At 25.2% G+C, this 25,323-nt stretch overlaps 1 protein-coding gene across 1 annotated transcript; it reads left to right on the forward strand.

Moving 5' to 3' along the window:
- Positions 1–25,320, forward strand: LOC134830135 (ets DNA-binding protein pokkuri). The gene is made up of 5 exons (XM_063843519.1): positions 1–872; positions 21,841–22,896; positions 23,511–23,760; positions 23,828–24,244; positions 24,550–25,320. The coding sequence occupies exons 2-5, from the start codon at positions 21,858–21,860 to the stop codon at positions 24,752–24,754; spliced, it is 1,911 nt and encodes a 636-aa protein (XP_063699589.1). The 5' UTR covers positions 1–872; positions 21,841–21,857; the 3' UTR covers positions 24,755–25,320.
- The last annotated feature ends 3 nt before the right edge of the window (positions 25,321–25,323 follow it).

Genomic DNA, 25,323 nt, shown 5'->3' on the forward strand with positions numbered 1-25,323 from the left:
TCTTTGGCGTGAGACGGTAAAAATATTTTGTGTGCGCCTCCCGGTACTAAATAAAAATTAAATTATTATTTTACTCTACAAGAAAATACAAAAAAAAAATATATTGCAGAAAATAATTATTTTTCTTACAACAAGAAAAGAATTTTCTGTTTTTTTTATACAAATCCAATGCATTTTATAAGTTAAAACACAACAAAAAAAATCTACAACATTAACAAGATAATAAATTTGTGCTTTAAAGACGATAATGTAGGGATGAGAGACATGTGCCTGTAGAAAAAAACACAAATTTGATAAAAAAAAAATATTTACAAAAAAACAAAAAATCCATCGAAGTGCATAAATAATAAAAAATATACAACAAAAAATATATATGAAGCAAAAAATTAAATTAATAAGCAAAAAAGTATAATAAAATATAAATTAAATGACCGGATGTGGAAAAAATATTTTTCGACCAAAAAAAATCTGAGACGTGAAGAAATTTTTAAAAAAATTAACATTTATTGAAAGCAAACATTATATTTAAACACACAAAAAAATATACATACATAATATATAACATACAAATAATGAGAAATAATTACTAAAAAATAAAGAAAAAAAAATAAATTCGATGACACATTGAACAACTCAAATATTTATATGGCCACAAAACAAGTAATAATAATAAAAAGTACTTTGTAACTGTTTATACAACTAAACAACGTGCATACAGGTGAAAAAAATTATACATGAGACACATGTGGCACAGAAATTGAAAAAAAAAATAGAAAAAAATTACAAGACATTTCAATCACATTTCTATTTATCGCGCGAGCATTGCAGCGGTAAATAACGGATATTAATAAATATAAATATATATAAAAAAGGTATGTTATAAGCTTAACATATATATTAAACATATATAATTATTTTTTTTGTCTTTGCTCGTAATTTTATAAAAAAAAGTGTTACTCACTATTAACTTTACTCCAGATTTTTATTCATTTTTTATAACTTTTATAAATATATATGTTGTAAAATCATTAGATATACTTAAAAATTCTAACTCAGAAGTCAAGAAAAAGAAAAAAAGAATAAAAAAGTAATTATTACATTCTTAATTTGTCGCATGGAACAGTGATTTATTAACTGTTTGTCATGTTTTATCATCATTTTCGTCAAAAAAAAAAAAAATTTGTTCTCTAATAACGGTTTCTTGTCTAAATTCATCTATCTAGCGATGACAAAAAAAGATGACGAACGAGAGAAATGTGCATGCTTATAAATAATAATAAAAACATGCATTTAAAAAGACATTGAACTCGTACATGCACTCTCTCGTGTCGTCGTGTGTATGTTTATTTGTGGACGCAAGAGACAAACAATAAATAAAAATAATATAATATAATAAAGACAATGAAAAGAGACGAAACTTCCTAGTCTACAATAATAATTTGCCATGTTTATGAAGAATGACGCCCGCTTTTTCTTCTTTTTTTTTAGCTTGTTTGTTGATGTTTATTAAAAAAATAAACAAAAAAAAATTTTTAGAACTTTGCAAGGAAATGAAGGTTAGGTCATATAATGTTTCAAGATTAACAAAATATATAATTAAATATTTTTATTTATTTATTTTTTTTTGACGAATGTCACACTTTCAGGCCCTGAAAAAAATTTTTATTATTTTTTTTTAATTTATTAAATTTTTAAAATTTAAATTTATATATTTTTTTTAATTTTTTTAAATTTTAATAAATTAATTAAATTTATTTTTTTATTAAGCTTGGTTTGAATTAATTAGAAAAAAAAAATTCTCGACCTTTCGTAGCCTCAATAAATATTTCCTCGGCGCGCAAATTTCTTCATTAATCATGCAATAATCATCTAATTTAAAAAGTAAATGCCATCAACTGCACTCTGAGCTACAAACACAATTTACCATATGAAAGTCCATCATTTACTTATAAAAATAAATGCAATAAGAACTTCACACACATAATAATAATAATCATCGTCAGAGCACTTCCGCATTGTTCTATATATGTATAAAATAAATACAAGTTGAGATAATGAACGAAGAACGTTGTGTCGGAGCAAACAAGAGGCACTCCATTCCATGATTAGTAATATTATAAAAAGACGGAAAAATATATAAATTGCATGAGTAGACGCGCGCTCTGTTTACTCAAGTTGTTACATGAGCACATTTTGCTCGGGTGTAATGCTTTTAACGTTTATTTCATCATTTGACGCGACTTACATTTTTTTGTTCGCTCTCGTTTTGAAGTGTGTTTAATTTACTTTCGGAGAAATTTATGATGATCCCTTGGCTTAGCAAAGCTAAGGAAGCGTCGTTGTGTCACACGAAAATTGTAACATGTGTGATAAAATTATGCAATGCGGTGACTCATAACGGGCGTCGATTAAAGAGATTGACATTTGCAGTGAAAAATTCGACACTTTCAATCATTTCGCTCTTTTTTGTGGGTTATGTTACGTGTGCTACATTGTTTTTGGTCCATTTTTTTATGTGATTTTGTTCATATAATGGTTTGAAAAATTTTAAAAAATATTTTGATATCTTATAAAAGAAAAAATTCTCAATAAAATAATTTTAGAACAAAATTTTCAAAACGAAATAAAAATTTTGTGTACAAAGGGCCTGAAATTTATTATAAAATTAATTAGTTTTTTTTTTGCCATGATTATGAATTTTTTATCCCTAATTATTTAAATTTTTCAAAATTTATTTTTATACATATATATTTTTTTAAAATTAATTTTAAAATTTCTTTATAAATAAAAAATATTAAACTATTAAAATATTAAATTATTTTTGCAATAAACCGTAATTTTTAAAAGTTAACCTTATACAATAATATTTATTTGGGGAAAAAAAGGAAAAAAAAAAAATAAATTTATTTTAAAAATAAAAAAAATAATTAAAATTAATTAAATAATTTAAAAATAAAAATTATTTAAATTTTAATATATTCTAAAAAATATTTTAACTTAATTTTAAAAGCTAAATAAATTAAAAATGTTAAAAAAAATTATTTAAAATATAAAAAAAATTAAATAAAAATTTTTAAAATAAAATTAAATAAAATAAAAAAAATTAAATTAAAATTTATTTTAAAAAATAATAAATTTTAAATTATTTAAAAAAAAATTATTATTTTAAATTATTTTTTTTTTTTTTTTTTTTTTTAATATTTAAAAAAAATTTATAAATTTTAAATTATTTACTTTTTTTACATTAAAATTTTTTTAAGTTTTAGTAAAAAATTATACTTCAAAAAAAAAATTCCTTGCTAATTCAAAATAATTTTTTATTTATTTAAAAATTGACGAGACGATAACAGATGTAACTTTCTCGATAAAAAAATAAGAGAGACGAATGATTGATCACCTTTTGCATCCCTCGACGCGTCTTTCTTCTTTTGCGTATCATATCACCAACGAAAACGACCGACTAACTGGAATTCCCAATGCGAGATTTTTTTTTATTATTTCGCATGTGGACGGGCAAACTTTTCATCATCATCAAAAAAAAAAACAAATAGGGAAGTGAAATATTATACAAATATCCTGTGAGATGTGATCAATCCTGCCTTGCAAGTGTTCCTCCGTACGAACGTGCACTTGTGCCTTCCTTTTATTGCGACGAAATGAAATTAAATGTGTGTGTGTGTGTGTGTGTGAAAAAAGGAAGGGGATGCACCCTTCCTGTTTAAATGAGACAATCATTCACTGTTATTATTATATTTATATTTCTCTGTGCATTATTATAACGCTACGATGGAGGATGTTTGGAAAAAGCGTCGTTTTTATTATGATGCAAAACTATTTAAATTATTTTTTACTGGCACGAGTGTCCGTTTTTCCTCCTTTCATCTTTTTTTTTGTTCCATGGGGTGGTTGGAAATGAAATTTCCTGTCCGTCGAAAGAAAATCTCATTAGTAACGGAGATTTTTATTTAAAACAAAGGAAAAAAATTATTTTTGCATAAAATCAGTCAATTGAACTCCCCATTCGAGTCATTTTAATTTCAAGAGTCACTGCGAAAGATAATCCCCGAAGGATTGATGGTTGATGAGTGTTCAAAAAGTAACAATGTGACGCAACAACTGCGAAAAAACACACAAAATTTAATTTTCATGAACATTTGTACCGCAAATCAGTACACAAAGAGGCAGCGCAGTGTCACAGGTGCACACACGAACGATTTTTAAAGAGGGTGCAATTGAACAATCAAGGACGAATGCTACAACGACGACGACGGAAATTGGGGGAAATTTTACAAACATGCGACAATAAATTTCTACATTGTACGAGGGGTAGGTCGCGTGCTCTGCCTATTTTACATATTAATTACATTACACGCTTTTTCTGTAATTTATTTTTATTCATTTTCATTTTTTGCCTTTTGTACGGGAAAAAACAGCGAAAACCCTTTTTCTGCATGACTAAGCCGTTTTTTTTGATGCAAGAGGTAATTATGCGGGGTTGATGCAGGGCTCAAAAGATGAAAAAATGGACGGGAGGAGATTCTTTTCGCATTAAATCGAACGTGTGCTTATGAAAAATATTTTTCTTTCACTCACAGTAGGAAGTGAAATTAAACAAATACATAACACGTGTTTTTTTCGGTAGTATATGTGAACGTAACTTTTGACAAATAGTAAATTTTTCGTAACTTCCGCAGTGTTTCTCGTGTATAAATTTATTTAAAATAATTTTCACGAGTCATAAATAAATTCGGACGTTCTATTTTTAATTAAATTTTAAAATAAATTTTTCGCTCGATCTTAATAAAAATAATAATAATAATGCTAATGATAATATTAGATCAACAACATCTTTGACCTGAATGTTTTTCTTTTATTTTAATTTTATTTAAATATTTATAAAAAAAATATTTAGATCAAATTTTATTGTTGATACAAATGAATATAATATAAAAAAAAGAAAAAAAAAATATTTATTATATAATTTTTTTTTGTGGTGTGTCCCAAAAAAATAATGAATCAACCAATATAAAAATAAAACTTGAAAAAAAAAACAAAAGATATTTTTTTTCATGTTAATTTTATTATTTTTTAATTTTTTTTTAATAAACGATAATAAAACTTGTGCCATTTTTTTTGATAATTTTTGATAAAATAAAGGATTGAGTCATTAATTTGTTTCCCCATAATTTTGTCACACTTCATTGTTTAAACTTCATAAAATTAAAAAAAAATCTTGTACGCAAAAATTTTAAGATGACTCACTCAACATTTTTTTTTTAAATAAAATAAATTCTGAAGAAATTTCCGGCGCAAGTAAATTAATGATGATTCATATTTAAAAAAATAAATAAATTTAAACATAATTTGATCATTAATTTTTTTATTTTTTTTTTAAATAAATAAATTAATAAAAAAAAATTAAAACTACAAAATTACTCATTTACCAACAAAAAAAAATCATGTTACTCATCTCAATACATATTCATAGTTATTTATTAAATCAAGACAAAATATGATGATAATAAATTGAAACATGACAGACTCTTTGACACGAACTCAAAATTTGCACACGCTGCTAATCACACATGTCATTTTTAATTGCTTTTCTGAATTAATTATGATTTTTTTTTTGTGTAACTTGATTAAATTTTATGTGACCCGTTAATTGATAACCTTTTAAATTATTAATATTAATAATAAAAAAAAATCGTTATCTAAGAAATTAAATTTTTGATAAATTAAAAGTGAAAGAAACTCGTTTTTAACGCCCTGGAAGGAACTATACCGGAATCAGAACTGAGCGTTAATAATTGCCTCGTGTGCGTATTTTAATAACATTCGTAAAAAGAAGCAAGACATAATAAAATAAATGCTTTAACTTGAAGAAAAAAAAAACTATCACGACTTGTTCGAAAAAAAAAGTATAATATAAAAGAAACGACCACATTAGTTTTTTTCTCTCTTCATTTGCTTGAAATTAAACAATTTCCTGTATAAAAGTACAAAATAGTAACGACTTAAATGTGTATTGTGGATTTTTATTTATTATTATTAATAATAGCTGGCAACATACATACACGAATTTATATAGTATTCCGATATATCGCACGCTTTAGTCAATTTACACTTTTTAACTTGAATCACTTTTTGCATGCCAAGACGCGGCAAATAGTCGACGACGCAGCAAAAAAAAAGTGTTTAAGCCGTTTATTTTATTTTTTTTTTCGTCCACGTATCGGATGTAAAATCATGTCACGATGATTTCTGAGAATTTTTGACAATTTTTTGTTTTACGGGATTTCCGTTTCAATTTTTTTTTCTTGATTCGTTTCTCTTAAAAGTTTCAAGAATTGGTTTTAAATTGGTTATTTTTTTGTGTGTCAAAGACGTACGTAACAGAAAATGTGTATGCTAATGTCTTCTTTAATTAACGTACAGAACCGAACCGCAAATAGAATATTTTTCTTGAATAAATTAAATATAAATAATGATCGCGTTAATAAAAATAGCGGAAATTCCTGTATTTGACCAATTTAGATTTTTTTCTCTCTGTTTTTGCGGTATTTTAAATTGAAGAAATAAAATATTTTGAAGAAAATTTTTTAAAGTCAAATGTCAGTTTTTTTGAATATTTTAAATAATTTTTTTAAAATTAAATTAATTAAAAATTATTGAATTATTAAAAATATTTTAAAAATGATTTATAATCGAATTAAAAATATTTTTAAATATTTAAATATTTTTTTTATTTTTTTTTTTTTTAATATTTAATAATATTTAATAAAAAATATTTAAATAAAAATAAAAAAAAAAAAATTTAAAAAAAAAATTATTAAAAATTATTTTTAATATTATTTAAATTTATTTTTATTTTTATTTCAACATATTAATATTTTTTAAATATTTTATTATAAAAGTTAAATTTTTAAATAATAATTTTTTAAATAAAAAAATTTTTAAAAAAATTAAAAATTGACATTTGACTTCAATAAAATTTTTAAAAAATATTTTCGTTCACTCAAGACACGATCGAAGCTCCGTTGAAAGAAAAACAAAGCCGGAAATAACTTATTTGCAATTTGACCTCGCTTCGCATTTACTTTAAACTGTACTTACGTTACTTTTTTCAGTACAATTGTGCCGAGCGCGACTTATATTTATTTATATGCATGCATAACTCTTTGCATCGAGCGTCGTCGTCGTCGTTATTGTAATATTTTATTATAAATATCTTTCGCTATACGGGACGCGTTTGTACGGAAGATATTGTGTCTGTGACTGTCTTATACACATTTATCATCATCCACATATCAAAAAGGCAACATATTTATATATTTTATTTACTTTAATTGAATGTGTACGACGACGACGTAATTTTTTTTTTCTTTAAAGAAATATTCCATTTACTTGTCTATTATTCCGCTTCTTTCACACGATTTGCATGTGAGGCTCGTTAAAGGCGACCGTTTCTTTATGAGAAATTTATTTACGAAATCTTTTGTTAAAAATATTTTTTAAACGACAATTTTGTGTTCATCCGTTTTAAAATCTCATCACAGCTCATCATTCGGCAAGAAGACAAGAAGCGGAAGCAGAACGTTATGCTTGCGTCATCGTTCTTCTTTGACGACGACGCGCGAAACAAAAAAAAACGTGTGGGCTGTGTTCTGTTTTGTTAGAATTGTGTTCGAGAACCTGTTCGTACATCAATTTGTTTGCTACTTTACAAGTTTATGATCTTGTATTTTTTTTGGTTTATTCACCGATGATGACTTGAAACGGTACAGATGACATAAAACAGCAAAAAAATGATCATCGCCCTTTTTATTTTTAAATTTGATAGTTTTTTATATTTTTTTTTTTATTTTATTACGCAAACATCTGCGTTTCGCACCCTCCCTGCGATATTTTTTTTTGCTGAACAAACAAACAAAAGTGTGGTGTCATTATTCATTGATAATTTCCCCGTCATCAAGCAGAAAAATTGGGAAATGATAAGCCATTAAACCCATTTTCAATGCACTTGCAATGGATAAATGGATTTTCATTTATTATTATTTTTTTTAGTATTTTGTTTTATGGGTGGATGAAAAGTTAAAAAAGAACCCCTTTTTGATAAAAAAAAAAGATGAATTAGATTTGTTTGTTTTAAATGTTTCTAGAAAGTACGAGAAAAATAAATTTCTAATAATTTTTTTCTTCTTCTATTTTCAGGTATGTTCAATTTTGGTCTAAAAAGTCATTTTTGTAAGGAATTAGTGAGTAAAAATCAAAATTATTATTTAAGACTAAGCCATAAAAAATTATTTTGACAGTTTAAAAATTATTTAAGCTTCAGTATATTATTGTTAAATTATTTTTTTTTTAATTTTGAAAAATGAAAATTTTAAAAAGTACCTTAAATTAAGAAAAAAAAATTATTTTTTTTAATTATTTAATTTTTTTTATATCAATTATAAAATATTTAAATTATATAAAAAATAATAACAAAATAATAGTAAAATTAAAAAAAAAATAATTCATTAAAATAAATAATTAAATAATTTAAAAAAAAATTTTTATTTTACGAGAAAATTGTACTTTTTTAGGAGAAATTAAATTCTAAATAAATAAAAATCTATTGTAAAAGGCGCCTATCACAAGAAAATTTAAAAATTTGATTTTCAAAATTAAAAAAAAAAATTTTTCTCAATATAATCGTCCCCCAAAAATTCAGAGAAAAAATAATTTTAACAAAATTAAATAATTGAATTTAATATAAAAAAAATTAATTAATTAAAAAAAAAATAGTTTTATTGATTTTTTTAAAATTATATTTAATTTAGTTATTTATTTAAAATAAATAATTAATTTATTTAATTATAATTTTTAAATTGAATTTTAAACAAAAAAAAAATTATATTTAATTTAATAATTAATTTTTATATCAAAATTTTACACAAAACTACAATTTTTAGACAGTTACAAAAATTTACGATTTAATTTTAAATAAATTTCATTAAAATTTTTAATTGAAATTAAAAAAAAAATTTTAAAAGTAAAATGAATCTTTAAAAAAAAATCTTCAAGTTGTCATCTTTCCTTTACTGTCAAAGCAATTTTTATGACTTATCCATCGTACAATAAAAAACTCATAAAACACTCCTTTCACAACAAAACGACAACAATGAAGTTGAAATTAACTTCCTACCACAATCGTTTAGAATGCACCCACCAACATCTTGCCGCACACACACACACACAGTCATATTAATTACAATTTTCTTGCCTGTTCGTAAAATTGACAGTTATCTCGCAAAACGAACGACTATAACTGTAAACAAACACAAGATTCTTATATTTTTTTTTGCATACACGCGTTGCTTCAAGGACAACAGGAAGAATAACTTGCTAATTTCAGTCTACCGTTTACCGTTTGTGCGAGCATGTGTACGTTCTAAGTGACTTTCAGGTGTTGTTTCCGACAGCACAAAATGTCGCTCGAAGCAAAACGACAAGAAAAAAAATTCTTGAACTAGTTTGGGTGCAAAATTCTACCCGAAAAAAAAAATTGTACTCGAAATGTACGCAATCAGTATGTTTTCTCACTGATAACACTGTTTGCACATGAAATTAAATATTTTTCGTATGGAGAAGAAAAAAAATGCAAACAGCACGTTTATGATGTATGAACATGAATGATGGCGATAATATGACGATGATGACATATACAGTCAGAGTAATTCAGAGATAATGTTCTTCCGCATTCACACAAATATAAATTATATTTGAGCAAATACAAGTTTAGAAAGCATGAACAAACGTGGAAAATTTGCAAAATTCTGCGGTTGCAAAATTTTTTTCAAGTTCAAAAAAAAATCTTACCTGACCTTTCTCATGTTACACTTCAAATTTTTCTTTTTTCCATGGAACACTAGACTACTGTTTGTCTGCCTATTCAAATATTCCCTAAAAAAAAGAAAAAAAATTAAATAATTTTTTTTGAATGAAATTTTTAACATGTCCGAAATCCGGACCTAAACAAACATTTGATCTTTTTGTGTTCCATGAATAATGAGTGTCCCTTTTGTCTTCAAGTGCACTTGCTAGAATAAACAAGAAAAAAATTAAATAATCAGTAAAAAGAAATAAGGAAGATAAATACAGGTATCGGATTTGCATGTTAGCACCCCTTTTGTGTTGCAAAGTACTTAAAAGCGATTTAAGGGCACTTGTCTTAAAATAATTTACTTAAAAAAATTTTTTTTTTTTTGGTCGTCGGTAGATTATTCCTTCTCTTGACAAAATTCACGACAACTACCTGTTGCTACTTAACTCTAATCTATTTCGTGTTATTGTCATTATTGCTTGTGTCAACAAGAATTCGACGTTCATTTGCCTGTGAATAGCCTGTGAGCACGTCAAAACACTGCTGATGGAGAGTTATTAAATCATTGACATTTCTTATCGCCGTTCGTCGTCGTACACATTTTTTAATCAGCACCTAATTTAATTTTATTTGACTTGTTGTGTATTTCAATAAACTTACATTATTTCTGTATTATCGCACCTTTTTTCGAAGCAAACATGATGATGCGATGATGCCGATGATGCAATAAGGAAATTAAATTCTACTAGGAATTGATATGCCAGAGAGACAGTCTGACATGAAATTGACATTCGAGAACGAAGTGCGACCATTTCTTATCGCATTGCCTTCCTGATAGCGATCACGCTGTAAAAAACTTCCTGTAGTATCGCGAAATATTGAACCTGTTTCGTATCGATCGGCTAGACATATAACAACCCACCGATAACTCCAAAAATGAAAAAAAATATAAAGAATGAGGTAAAAAGTCTGAAACAAAAAAAAAATGAAAAAAAAATATTAAAAAGCCAATGAACTCTAAAATAACGATCAAAACTGTTGTTGCTGTGTAATATATTTACCTTTTTTGTGTCTATTATCTCTCCTCTATCCTAATCGTGGTGTCTTAACTCATTATTAATATTATTTTAAAATTAATATATGTTACACGAATATACCTTAAATACTAAAGGTGTAGTGAAGTAGTAAATAAATAAAAAAAAAATCCATGCCGTGCCACAAAAAAGTAAAAAAAAAATCTATTGAAAAGCTGATCTGACGACTGACGATGATGATGATGACTTTTCTTTACTACTTCACATTATATATGTATTTTAGTAGCTTTTGTCTGGTAAGCATCACATGGCAACATATCTAAAGAAAAAGGGATTGAGAGGCAGGAAAGTAATAAAAAGAGTTAATTTTGCTTTGGGCTATTCAAATTTTTGAAAAATAATGTATTGAACGATGATTATTACTATTTTTGTAGATATATTTATTATATATGTTGAACATATATAATTAAAAAATATATTGAAAGGTAGTTAAAAATACAATAAAAGTTATAAAAAGAAAGAAAATATCAGTAGCTTATGATTTTTTTGATAACTTTTAATTATTTTAACATATATATTTTATTATTATTATATCAATTTCATAATAAAATAATAATTAATAAAAATAATATTTAAAAAAATATATGTTAATATTTTATAATATAATATTATATATTATATTTATATTAATATTATAAATTTAAAATTATAAGCCAAAATTATGCATTTAATAATAATATAATAATAATACTTGAATATACCCAAATATAAAAAATAATAGAATTTTATTTTTTTATAAAAATAAATTTTGCCACTTTTTTTTAAAATTTTGTATTTATAATATATATTAAATAATAAAAATTTTAAAAAATCTATATGTTAATGTTATATTAATAAATATATAATAATTTTATATATATTATTATAATATATAATATATTATATTAATAAATTTTATTATAATATAAATTTTATATAAAATATATTATATATATTATTATATTATATATATTATTATTATTATATAACATTAACATATAGATTTTTTAAAAAAATTATTATTATTATTATTATAAATCATGAAATTTTAACAAGATTTATATTTAAAAAAAAAATTTAAATAAAAAAAAAACAAATTTTATTTTTTTTTTAACAAATTTTATAATAATATCTTAGAAGTAGTAGACTAATAGTAGCTAAGAACATCATTTTAAACGAAACGATGATAATGTTTAAAATAATAATAATGAACTAGTCTCCGATAGAAGAAGACGAAAAAAAAACAACCGAAACGAAATAAATTGAAAAAGAAAGGAGGAATGATTAGATTAGAATATTAATGCCTACTTTAAATACGAATCAACAACAAAAAAAAATTTATCTCGTGAAGTGTCGTGATTTCAAGTTTTTTGTTGTTTCTTAATTTTCCATTAGATAATATCACATCAGCATCAGGTTTTTAATAGTAATAATAAATACGGAGCCACTCAGATTCATTTATCTGGTCGATTAATATAATTTTAGAAAAAAAACGACCAAATTATTAACGCATGAACTTTTTTTCTGTTCTTAATTTTTTTTTTTTGGATAGAGTAAGAAGCGAGAAACGACATTAGAAAGGCTAGCTGATAAGTTACAAGCGATTCAAAGAAGCAGATTCAAATATTTTTAAATAATATCACGAGAGAGAGATGAAAACTAACCTTGAAGTGTCAGTCACCTTTGCGTATTAAAATCTTACGTTTAATTCTACGGAAATGGTATTTCACACGTATTTGGCTAAGGCGCGAACATACAAAAGTGCGTGGTTTGCTAATTTCTGGATTTCTTATTTAAATCCTAACAAGTACTTTATGGTTCGATTGTAATAAGTTTTAATGTAAGGTACGACACCTTCATAGAAAACGAGAAAAAAATACACTTCCGTCATTTAAATGCAATTAATATGCAGAATTATGCATTCGTTACGGGTGGTACAGCGAAACGTGTGGCTTCGCAGAACTCATTACTACAAGTTTTTAATCAATTTCTTATGAAAAAATCACAATTCTATCAGAAATTTTATTATTATTATTTTTTTTTATTTTATTGTTAAATAGAAGCTAAGTAGGTTGTAAGTAGTTATTAGTTGAGAATAAGAATTTTTTTTCAATTAATTCTGTTTACATACTACCTATATTTATCGCTGCAATAACAATAAAACTTATTAATCTCGCGGTTCACACACATGAATACACATCAGGAATGAGGTAGTGATGCGAGAATTATTTCCTCTAATGGAGATGAATTTTCTCAGAATCTGGGTTTTACTTTAGATTTAACCTTTAAGACCACTTTCAGATTTTTCTTATAATAAAATAACCTCAAAATGGTCCAGAAATAATTAAATAACCTCAAAATTGTTCAGAACTTGCCAATTTAAATTCTACTCTAGCGACATATTTTATTTTAAATTATTACCGATAACTCGTATAAATGCTATAGAGCTCCGTACTGAAACTTTATACCGGCTTAGGTAATTTCTGTACGGAGCTCTATAGCAAATATACGAGATGTCGGTAATATTTAGTGTTTACAATTCCCGCCGCTAGAGTAAAATTTAAATTGACACTTTTTAAACAATTTTGAGGTTATTTTTGTCCAAAATATCAAATATAACCTCAAAATTTTTTAAAAATAAAAAAAATCTAAATAAAAGCCAGATTTTGAAAAAAATCCAATAGAGGAAATAATTCAAATTGACAGTTGAAAAAAAATTTCAGCTGTCACAATATTTCGATGGACTTAAATTACGTATCTTACGTAATATGTCGACCCAATTGTTACCGATCTACGGCAAAACGATCATCCACATGTGAGATCATTTATTATTTATTCATATGCCCTCAAAGTGACGTGCATATAAAATATAATATTTTATGAAAGGAGCAACAGACAAAGGCACAAAAACTGTAGTGAATAAAATCTAATTACCTTTTTACCGTTATATTTGAGGTCAAATTGTAACCCAGAGGCGCACATTATCTATTTATTTATGTTTGTTTAGTTTTTATTAAACATTTATTGTTATTATTACCCTTTTTTTCTCCGCTTCTAAGGTACTTTCCACTCGTAAAGCTTCAAATTTTATTTTATGTTTATACAGCAAAATTTACATAAGCCATTATTGCCTATCACCTTCTTCTTCCTGTTGCACGGCTTAGCTAAGTAGGTAGCTCTAAATACCGACACACAAACAAAAAAATTAAATGAACACAAAAAAAAACCATATGATATAAAAAGAGACAGGTAAATACCGATAATGATAATAATAATGTTTTGTACATAATTGTATAAGATATACACATGTAACGAAAGCCATATTAATGTGATGTAATTCTAGTAGTTCATGTAATAAAATAAAATTAAATAAAATAAAAAATGATAAAAATAAAATAGAAAATCGTTAAGTCCTCTCGGTTTCTATCATTTTTTAAGTGCGTTCGAGTATATGTATGAAATACGATATTTTATTGTGCCAATAATAATAGAGATTTTTGTATTTATTTATGATAAATATTCAAAAGTAAGAATTGAACCGAATTTCCGATCGAAAGAAAAAAAAAAAAGCTTCACTCATATTTCAAACAAAAAAAACCTTTTTTGTTAATTTATACTAATTTAAAAGTGTATCAAACACCCGAAAGAGTTCTGAACAGGTATAAAAATTCCTGTCAAATTATAGGTTACTGACACTTCTCCAATATATATATGATATACGGAAAGGAGAAGAAATAGTCATGACTCGAGGCGTTCTTTTACTTTTCGCTTTAATTTGTTTATCATACGTTTCTAACGTAACTTTTTATTAGTTAGACTCTCGAAAAAATATCATGATTATAAAAAAAACTCTTTTTTTATAATTATTATCATGATCTTTTTTTGAATATTAGTCACGCTAACATAATCTAATAAAATTTAAAAAAAAATAAATAAAATCAATCCGACATTTTGAAAAGTTTTTAAAAATGTCAAGAAAAGTTTATTAAAGAATCAATTTTATTTTAATTTTATTTATTAAAAAAAAAAATAACAAACAATTAAAAGTTATTTTTTTTTGTTTTAAAAGACGCCAAATTTAAACATAAATTTATTTTTTAACTAAGCAAAAAAAAAATTGACACGAATCGTGTTAATTTCTGATGAACTTTGATTTTTGTTTGTGACAGCAAAAAAAAATATTTTTTCAGTAACAAGAAGGTACATGAACTAAAAAAAATAATAATTATCGAAAAAAATATAAATTTTATCGTATTTCCTATACATATCAAATCGGTCATTTATTTGCTGATTTGTCAAAGTTTGCAGTATTAATTTGCATGCGATTTATTATTTTTTATTTAAATAATAAATTCTTGAGAAATTTGAAATTCTATTTAAAAAAAGTTGGAAATATGAACTTTTTTGATAAACATTCTTTTGTTATACGGAAGTGCAATATGGTCCCAATCTATATAAAAAAAATGTTTATCGTACAAAAAAATAATTCTTTGACGTATTTTATATTTTATTTTATTTATTATTGTTATTATCATCAAATTTATCGCTGTGTCATACGCTCGCAGCTCGCTAGCAACACCACCCGTTTATTTACTTCTTCGTCGTTGCCACATGTATGAGTTTTATGTATAAAATAATAATAAAAATTATCAATACACGTATGTTTGTAATGTATATTCAATTAATCTAAACGGCTGTGCAAAAAAAAATTGTTTATATGAAATAAAATTAAAACACGTCTGTCTGTAGTACTTATCACAGACAAAAATTTATGGTACTTCCGTGTCGCGAATTTCGCGTTCCGTGTCGATTTACTTCGACCCTCTTGATCGGTTATTTATTTTTTTTTGTGTTTAATACTTACGTCAATAGGGATTTCCGCAATTATTATTTTTTATCCTAATTTGATAACATTTTAAAAAATTAATTGTAGATAACATACTTTTAATTATTATCATGATAAAAATTATTTTTATATATATTATTAAAGGATTAGATTTTTTTTTTGTTTATTCATTTTTTTTTTGATAAGAAAAAAATTTTGTTTATGAAGATAATAAAATCAAAATATTTCCTGATTTAATTTTTTCCATTGTTTAATTTTAATTTTTTTTTCATATCATTAAATTAATTTAAATGGGAAAAATCCATAAAATTTCCATTTTTTTTACATGATGTTTATTTATTTATTTAAACTAACCAGATTACTCTCATCTTAGAACATTTTCACCGCGCATATCAATTTATTCGATCCGCAAAACGTTTCCGCAAACGTAATGATTTTGTATTAGCATTCAATATATTGGTTGATAATTTTGTATTCTAGAAGCAGGAATAAGTTCTGTTTGTGAGTTGCAACAAGGAAGTGAATGTATTTTTTTATATTGATGATGATGATGACTTATGAAAGTTATTTATTTTAAATATTTTTTTTTAAATTCCATTTTTTTATTAAAAAATCTGATTTAATTGAATTTTTTTAATGAAATATTGAAAAAATATTTTTTTTTAATAAAATAAATATTTATAAATATAAATATTTTTTTTTATTTTTTTATAATAAAATATAAAATATTTTTTTTTATAAATTATTTAGTAAAATAATTTTTTTTTCTTTTTTATTTTATTCATTTTTAAAAAATATTTATTATAATCTTTAAAACTTAATAAAATTTGTATTTATCAAATTTATATATATTTAAAAAAAATAATTCAATTTTTTTTTAATTAAATAATAAATTTATAAAATATTAAAAAAATTTTTTTTATAAAAAAAGATTATATATTTTTTAAATTTTTTATCTAAAAAAAAATAAATTAATTTATAAATTAAAAATAAATAAATAAAAATAAATCAAATTTTTTAACAAAAAAAATTAATAAATAATGTTATTTATTTCAATAATTAAATTTAAAATAAAAATTAATTTTATTAAATTAAAATAAATAATAAAAAAAATTATTTTATGTTAATTATTTTGTTATTTACATATTTTATTTAATTAAATTAAATTAAATTTTTAAATTATTAAATTTATATTAATTTTATTTTTTTTTTTGTATCTTTTCAGGTAATAATTGACAAAAAAAATTTTTTTTTTGAACACTTGGCAACCAATTTTCGCACACAACTCGTAAGTAATTCATCAAAATTTAAAAAAACGCTTGCTCACGCTGTCAAAGTCGTCTCAAGTGATTGTTCTAAATTAAATAAAATTCAAAACGGTAGAACGAACGTTTTAAAATCAGGTTTTTTCCTACTTCATAAACTTCTCAAGCAATAAGGAAGTAATAATTTCCATAATTCTAAGTCGTTCTCAAACAAAAAAAAATCTTACATAACAGACTTTTCGCTCTTAGAGACATTCTGTCTTCTAAAGATTTTTTTTTAAAAGCTCATCTGTTACAAAAACGAAAAAAAAAAACAAATATCTGTAACGAAAGTCATATTTCTTTTATTTCCTTTGTTCAAACAGGACACACCTTTTATCTCATTTTTCGAGATTTATTAATATACTTGTTCCCTGTTGTCCTCCTCCTCCTCCTTCTTCTGCCTGATTTTTAATAGTTTTGCGTCGTTTTCCTGTTTCTCATGCATTTCACTGCAAGACGTACCTGATCCTTCACACCATTTATCCCATAAACGGTCCGTTTTATTGTGTTGTAAATGGACACTTCTTTCACTGCTTCAACTTGGTGCAGATCGTTTTGTTGCCACAACTTCTCGGAATTTCAACTTGAAAAGTCGTTCTTGATCTTTGCCGAGGAATGTCGAGTTGCAGCATGAGTGACAAAAGATGTTGCGATTTTTTTTCTTCTGAAGTGCTTCTAGCTACTAAACGCGTCGGTTTTGTTAGAAATGCAAACGTCGGTCAAGTTTTTTAATTTTTTTTTTTTGTGATGATGTAAAAAAAATGTAAAGTAAAGATTTTTATGTTAGTTTAACAATGTAAATATTTAGATAATGCTAATAAATTGTTTGACTATAAAATTCACATCGCATTCCTCGAACTCGCACGATGACGTCTGTTTGTTTGAAGAAAGCTTCAGCTTTCAATTCCTTGCCGTTTTGCCGGCAAATCAGCCATTAAATCACTCGCATGACTTTTTTTTTGTTGTTTATTCAAGAGTCGTTCAATTACTCATTTCATTATTTGCTTGCATGCACCTTCCTGTTCCCGACCTTTGTCAGAATGCAAGATGCCTCGGCGATGACGAAGAAGAAACGCAAAAGAGACAAAAAAAAAAGTAAAAATCTCTTACTTGCCTTTTATTACCCACTTCTTTATCGTCATTTCGTTCGTCTTCGTGTTTAATTTGAGATACGCGTTTATTTCTCTTCCTTCTTCTCGGTTTTTTTTTGTACTTTTTTTTTATTTTTGTGTAAGAAGCATCACCAACAACCGACATCGACTCGATTTAGTTCTCCGCATTCTTTACAAAAATTATTAAGAACCGGTTTAAACGGAAACATGAACTCTTCTCGTATTCTCGGCTCTGTAGCTGCACGTGTTCGTAGATGCTGCGATGAGATGAGTTCGTTATTTTTTGTTTTTGGGGACACGAATTTCGTTTTTAAGCCTTATTGAGAAGTTTAAGCTTCTTGGATTGATTTCAGGCGCCCCTTTGAAATTTATTAAGATAATTTAAAAAATTAAGAATTATTCTTTTTTTAAATATTTATTTTTTTTTTAATTAATTATATTAATTTATTAAATAAAACAAAGAAATAGAAATAATTAAAATATTTTTTTTATTTACAAAATTAGTTAAATTGATTTTAAAGAAATAAATATAAAAAAATAATTTAATTTAAAAAAAAAAATAAATAAATTAAAAATTTTAATAAATTTCTTTTCAATTTATTTAAAATTTTATTTTATTTTTATTTTATTTAATTAAATAAATAAATAATTTAAAAAAATTAAATTTAAAAAAAAAAGTTTTTAAAATCTAATTTGAATTAATAATAAATTTTTTTTAATTAAATAAATTTATTAATTTTTAAACATTTTATTTTTTTTTTAATTTTCTAACCTTATAAAAAAAAAAATAATTAAAATATTTATTCAATAATAATTATAAATAATTATTAAATTTTAATAAGAATTTATTAATTTTTAAATGAAATATTTTTAATTTATTATTTAAATAAATTTATTAAAATTTTTATTATAAATCAACAATAAAGTAAACAAAAAAATGTTTTTTTAATTAAAATAAAAATATTTGTAAATTAAACACATATTTTAATAATTATTTTTTATTTTAAAATTAAAAAAAATATTAATAAAATAAAATGTTTAAAAATAATTAATTATTTATCAAATAAAAAAAATTAAAATAACTGTGCAAAAGGTTTAAAATATTTTAAAATATTTTAGAAAATTTAAAAAAAATTAATAAAATTAAACTTTTAAAATAAAAAAAATTATTTTTTTAAAAATTTTTTCGAAAATTTAAAAAAATTAAAAAAAAAAATTTTAAAAAAATATATATTAAAAAATATATTAAAAAAAAATATAAAAAAATACTTTGCAAAATTCTTATTTTTTTATTTCATTATTTTTTGATCAAAATCCTTTCAATTCTCAACTGTAAAATTTTTTACGATCATCAGAAAAAAAACGACGACGATCAAGAAGAAGAACAAAAAAAAACAACAAGACAAAGTTGAAATACAGGAAATATTTAAAATAAAATATTTCTTCCACGATGATCGTATCGATCTCGTATTCGCGTTGTCGAATGATGATCAAATATATATTCATCTCTCGAGAGAATTGTGTCCGGGACGGATTCAGTAGTGGTTGTAAATAAGAACGGCTACAAAACGAAAAACAAAAAAAAAACGAGTGTAATGAAATGAGAATAAAATAAAATATAAAACAAAGAACGGAAAAATTTTCATCCGAGAAATGGAGAGCAACGAGACGAACGTCGACGACGACGACACGCAGCATCTTTCATGATAAAGGTTAAAAAGTTCATTATCGCTTATTATGTTGCTTTTGCGCGAGAGATGCAATGTGTGTGCCGGTAACATAACAACATTCACATGGAACGTTTTACAATAATAATAATTATATTTAATAACAATAATCATCATTTGAACATAATAAAATTCTATTAGAAATAATTAAAGCCAATTAAATGATGATATGCAATGGTGTTAGATGCGAGGCAAGCGATGACGAGTGAATTGTTCTTCAAGTGGAATATTGTGTATTTTTATGGTCGTTATCGTAATAAAATTGTTTTTTCTAGCGTTTTATGTGTGTTGTGCGATGATGAAAAGATGCGATGAACAACGACGAGAGAAGCTTTGATTTTTTTTTATTTGATGTACAGCGTGTTTAATGGACATTTTTTGTGTTTTATTGGTATTTTTGGGAATTTTAATTACGCTGCTGTGAAAAAATTATTTTATTTTCATCTTTTTTCGAATTTTCGTTAGTATAATTTTTTGAAAAAATCAAAAAAATATTAAAATTTTATATTTTTTTATATCTTAATTTTTTTAATTTAAAAATTTAATAATAATTAAAAAAAAAAATACTAAAAATTATTTTTAATTAATTAAATAATTTTTTTTTTAATTTTTAAAATTTTTAAAAACATTTTTTTATTTATTAAAATATTCGAAAAAAATAATTAAATTTAATTAATTGAAAATTTTTGAGTTTTAATATATTTTTATATAAAACAATTTTGTACGTAAATGAAATATCAATGAATAAAAAGATTAATTTTTATTAAAATTTTTACTGGCTAAAATTTTTTAAAAAGATTTAAACTAAAAATTGAAATAAAAAATAATTAAATATTTTTAAAATTTAAAAATTTTCAAAAATAAATTTAAAATCTTTAAAATATTAATTGAAAATAAATTAAAATTAATTTATTAATAAAAATAAAAAAAAAAATAAATTAAATAAAGATAAAAATTTTCAAAATATGTGATTGCAAAATCTCTTAAAAATTTTAACTCTCATCTCAGATTTTTTTTAAATTTATTCTAATTATTTTTTTATTTAAAAAAAAATTATAAATTTATTTTAATTATTTAAAAAAAAAATATAAATTTATTTTAATTATTTTAAAAAAATTTTAATTATTTAAAAAAAAAATATATAAAAAAATATAAAAAAAAATTAAAAAATATAAAAAAAAATTAACGCCATGTACACTTTTTTCAAGTAAGTGGTCAATAACTAATAATAATAATAAAAACCGAAGAGTAGGAGGTGACACTTTATTTTCTCCCGCCGCAGCGCCTTTAAACATCGTTCGTGTAAGCAAAGATTTTTTTTGTGTGTGGGTTGTGACATTTGATCGTTTTTCAATCAAAAACTTGCTACTTGCTAACCTCTTCTTCTGTTTAGTTTCATTAAATAAACGCTCACGAACAATAAAATCAGTAGCGCATTTCGTAACATCCTGACAATCTGTTTTACGTCTCGAACTGAATTTTGGAATGAGTTCACGCACATTTTTTTTTTTGAACTGCTAATAAAATGCATTCAATAATAAATAAGAGGAAAATGTTTATACGACGACGACGACGAAGAAAGAAGAAGAAGCAAAATCAATACGAGAGATAAAAATAAATGCATAAATGAGTGATGTTCTCGTAGGTAGGCGAGTGCGAGCAAGAAAAAGAAGAAGTATAAAAATATAAACAACAAGTACTAAAATAAAAAGCAATTTCCGTTAAAAACCTGTAGTACCGGATGTTTTGCTTGCATTATGTTGTGTATATTTACTGAAGAAAGGTTGCGTTTTATTTTAAATGTTCGATAAAAAAAAATTAAATTCTTGGGAAAAAAACGTGCAATTTATCTCTCGAATGCGAAATATCAAAGGATGGTAATTAATTTTTGCTCTTTTCATTTCCAGGAAACCACAGAAACGAGATGAAATTGCTCCCGATTCCCCTGTCACCGCTGGGCGCGCCTCCCCCAATGGGCATGTGGAGTTCAGATCTCTTATGGCGCTATCCGCCAGCGCCTCCCTCGCCACTTGCCGAGCTCCGTACCCAATTGCCGCAACAGTTATTAACAGATCCCCGACTGTGGGGTCGCGAAGAGGTCGCCGTCTTCCTGCGATGGAGCGAACGTGAATTCGACCTGCCAAAATTCGAGCTTGACTTGTTCCAGATGAACGGCAAGGCGATTTGTCTCTTGTCGAAGACAGATTTCGCCGAAAGGTGTCCCGCTGCCGGCGATGTGCTTCACAACGTGCTTCATATGCTCGTTCGCGACGCTCAGATGCAACATCGACATCTCCCGTCGTCGCCCGTGACACCCACAAGTCGATATCCGTTGTCGCCCCACAGTCAACCACCGACCCCAAATTGGGCGGCACTCGCGCCTCCCGAAAATTCCTTCTACACGCAACACTTGCAGCAATTTATGGCGAGCAACAGTGTCACTTTGAGTCCCGCACCGTCGACAGATTCGCAAGTTGGCAGTCCGCCGCAGCACGCGACGTCGGAACAAGTACAAAGCAGTAATTTTTTGCAATCGTCAGGATCGTCGGGCGTTTCGTCGTCCGGAAGTAATGGAGCGGCAAGCAATAATTCCGATAGTGATGAGGAGCCGCAATATCCGGAAGGTACGTCGACGGCAAGTAAGCAACAGGCGACGAAACAACAAGCACCTTTGGTGACGGTACAACAATCAGCGACGACGCAACGGAATGTGCATCAGCATAGTACGACGAAACATTTGCCGCCGCCTCTCGTTTTGGAGCCAAAAGCACTTGCGGCATGGTCCATTAGCGGAAATGACTCGGGCACACCAACGCCGAGCCCTTTGACGCCCGGAGGCGGATTGAGTGGCATTAAACGCGAATTTTTCCCCAATCAAAATACACCAAACACTCCATTGTCGGCAGGCGCTTTCATTCCAGTGAAACGGGAATTTTTCCCTGATACACCTGAGCCCAATACAAGTAAGTATTTGTATTTTTTTTAATTTGATTTAATTTAAAATTACTTATTTTTATAATTTTTAATATTTTTTAATTATTTTTTTTAAATTTAATTTTTATTGAATTTTTTTGAATTTCGTAAAACTTAATAATTTGTTTAAATTTATTTGATTTAATTTCACTTTTTTAAAAATATGATTTTTTTTATTAATTTAAACTTTTTCTTTATTAAATTAATTTAAAAAAAAAAATTAATAAATTGAAATTAAATAAAATTTTATTTAAAATAAAAAATTTTAATTTTTTTTCTTATATTTTTTTTAAATTAAAAATTTAATTTCAATTTATAAATTTAAAACGTAATTAATTTTGATTTTTAAAAATTAATAAATTTAAAAATCAGTTAAAATTACCTAATTAAATTTAAATTCTTTTAAAATTTGATTTTTTTAATAAAATTATTTTTTTTTCAATTTTTATTAAATTATTAAATAAAATATTGTTTTGAAAATAAATAAATTTTAAATAAAATTAATTTCAGAATAAATTTAAATTTTCACGATTTTATTTTAATTTTTTTAATTAAATATTTTTTTTTTATTATAAATTTTACTTACAATTATTTTTCCTTCCAGATGGTCGCTTATTGTGGGACTTTTTGCAACAATTGTTGAACGATCCTCAACAACGGTACAGCAACTACATCGCATGGAAGTGTCGTGACACAGGCGTCTTCAAAATTGTCGATCCAGCTGGCTTAGCGAAGCTCTGGGGCATCCAGAAAAACCATTTGTCCATGAACTACGATAAAATGTCGCGTGCCTTACGTTATTACTACCGCGTGAACATCCTGCGCAAGGTTCAAGGCGAAAGACATTGTTATCAGTGAGTTTCCATAATTTTTTAAATTTTCCTTCTTGAATTTTCTAACAATTTTTTTTTTATTTTTTAGATTTTTGCGTAATCCAAGCGAATTGAAAAGTATTAAGAATATCTCGTTGTTGCGACAAACGATGGCGAATCAACAAGCAACGGTCAAGAAGGAACAACAGCAGCAGCAACAGCAACAACAGGCCCAGCAAGCACCTCCACAATCGCCTTCGTATCTCATGAATGGCTCCATTGCCTCCATTATGACAAATTCGAACTTTATGAGTGCCGCTGTCGCTGCAGCTGCCGCCAGCAGTCAACAACATCAAAGACAAACATCTCCAGTCCCACCATCGCCGCTTCATTTGCAGCCACCGCCAGTTATTAAGATGGAGGCAAACAGCCAAGAGCAAGAGACTGATGACATGAAACCAACAGACTTGAGTACAAACAGCAGTAGCAGTAGAAATGGCAGTAGCGAAAGTGTTGATTGTTATCCGTAAGTTAATTTTTTATTTTTTCTTGATTTTTTAACTAAAATAAAAAATTTTATTAAAATTATTTTCGAATTTTTTAAAATTAATTTAAAAATATTTTTCCATTATTTAAATTTTTTAAAATTATTTTTAAATATTTAAAATTAATTTTAAGTTTTTTAAAATTATTTTTTAAATTTTTTATACCTAATAAATTTTTAATTTTTTAAAATTATTTTTTAAAAATTTTTTAAATTTTTTTTTTTTTTTTTTTATTTTTTTTTTTTATTTCTTCAAATTTTAATTATTTTTTTTTTATTTTTTCCAGATTGATTCGCAACTCAAACGGTCTCACCACAATCCAAATTCTCCGTCATCACCAACAACAAGAATACCCACAGAGATCGGCTTCCGTTTCGCCCCAACCTCAATACACGAAACCCTCTTCAGTGAGTCCAGTGCAACAACAACATCATCAATCGCATGAAAGTCTCATGGACGACATGCCCACAGACTTGAGCAATTACAAATAAATCCGTAACAATTTCCAAAAACACACAGAAAAAGTACAAAAAATCTCTTTGTACTGCGAAAAAAAAATATTTTATGGAAAATTGTGATATTAAATTGCATTCTGATTGACATAGCGAAAAAAAATGTGAAGACCCCAAAAATAATAAAATAATTGAGAACAAAAAATATGTGCCAACAACTTTCTGCTCTGATGTAGTTTTTAATCACGAAATTTAGTTGCAATACAAAAAAATAATAAATTTCAAGATTCTCAATTAAATTAATTAATTAATTAAAATTTAATTAAATTTCGGATCAAATTAAAAAAAAATAAAATAAAATAGCTTTAATGTTAAAAAAAATATTTGTAATAAAAAAATAAGTGATCGATTATTAGATTTAGTGCCGAGAAAAGAAAAAAAAACAAAAATGACTGAAAAATGTCTTAATTTTTAAAAATTGTAAATAAAATCCTTCTTCCCATACGATTACATTCAAATTGGCTTCCATTTGTATAAAGAAAAAAATTCTAAAAAATTTAATTATTAAACACTTTTTTTGTTCTTCCAATTATTATTCGTGATTATAA

The sequence above is a fragment of the Culicoides brevitarsis genome, chromosome 2, assembly GCF_036172545.1.
Source record: "Culicoides brevitarsis isolate CSIRO-B50_1 chromosome 2, AGI_CSIRO_Cbre_v1, whole genome shotgun sequence".
NCBI classification, from domain to species: Eukaryota; Metazoa; Arthropoda; class Insecta; order Diptera; family Ceratopogonidae; genus Culicoides; species Culicoides brevitarsis.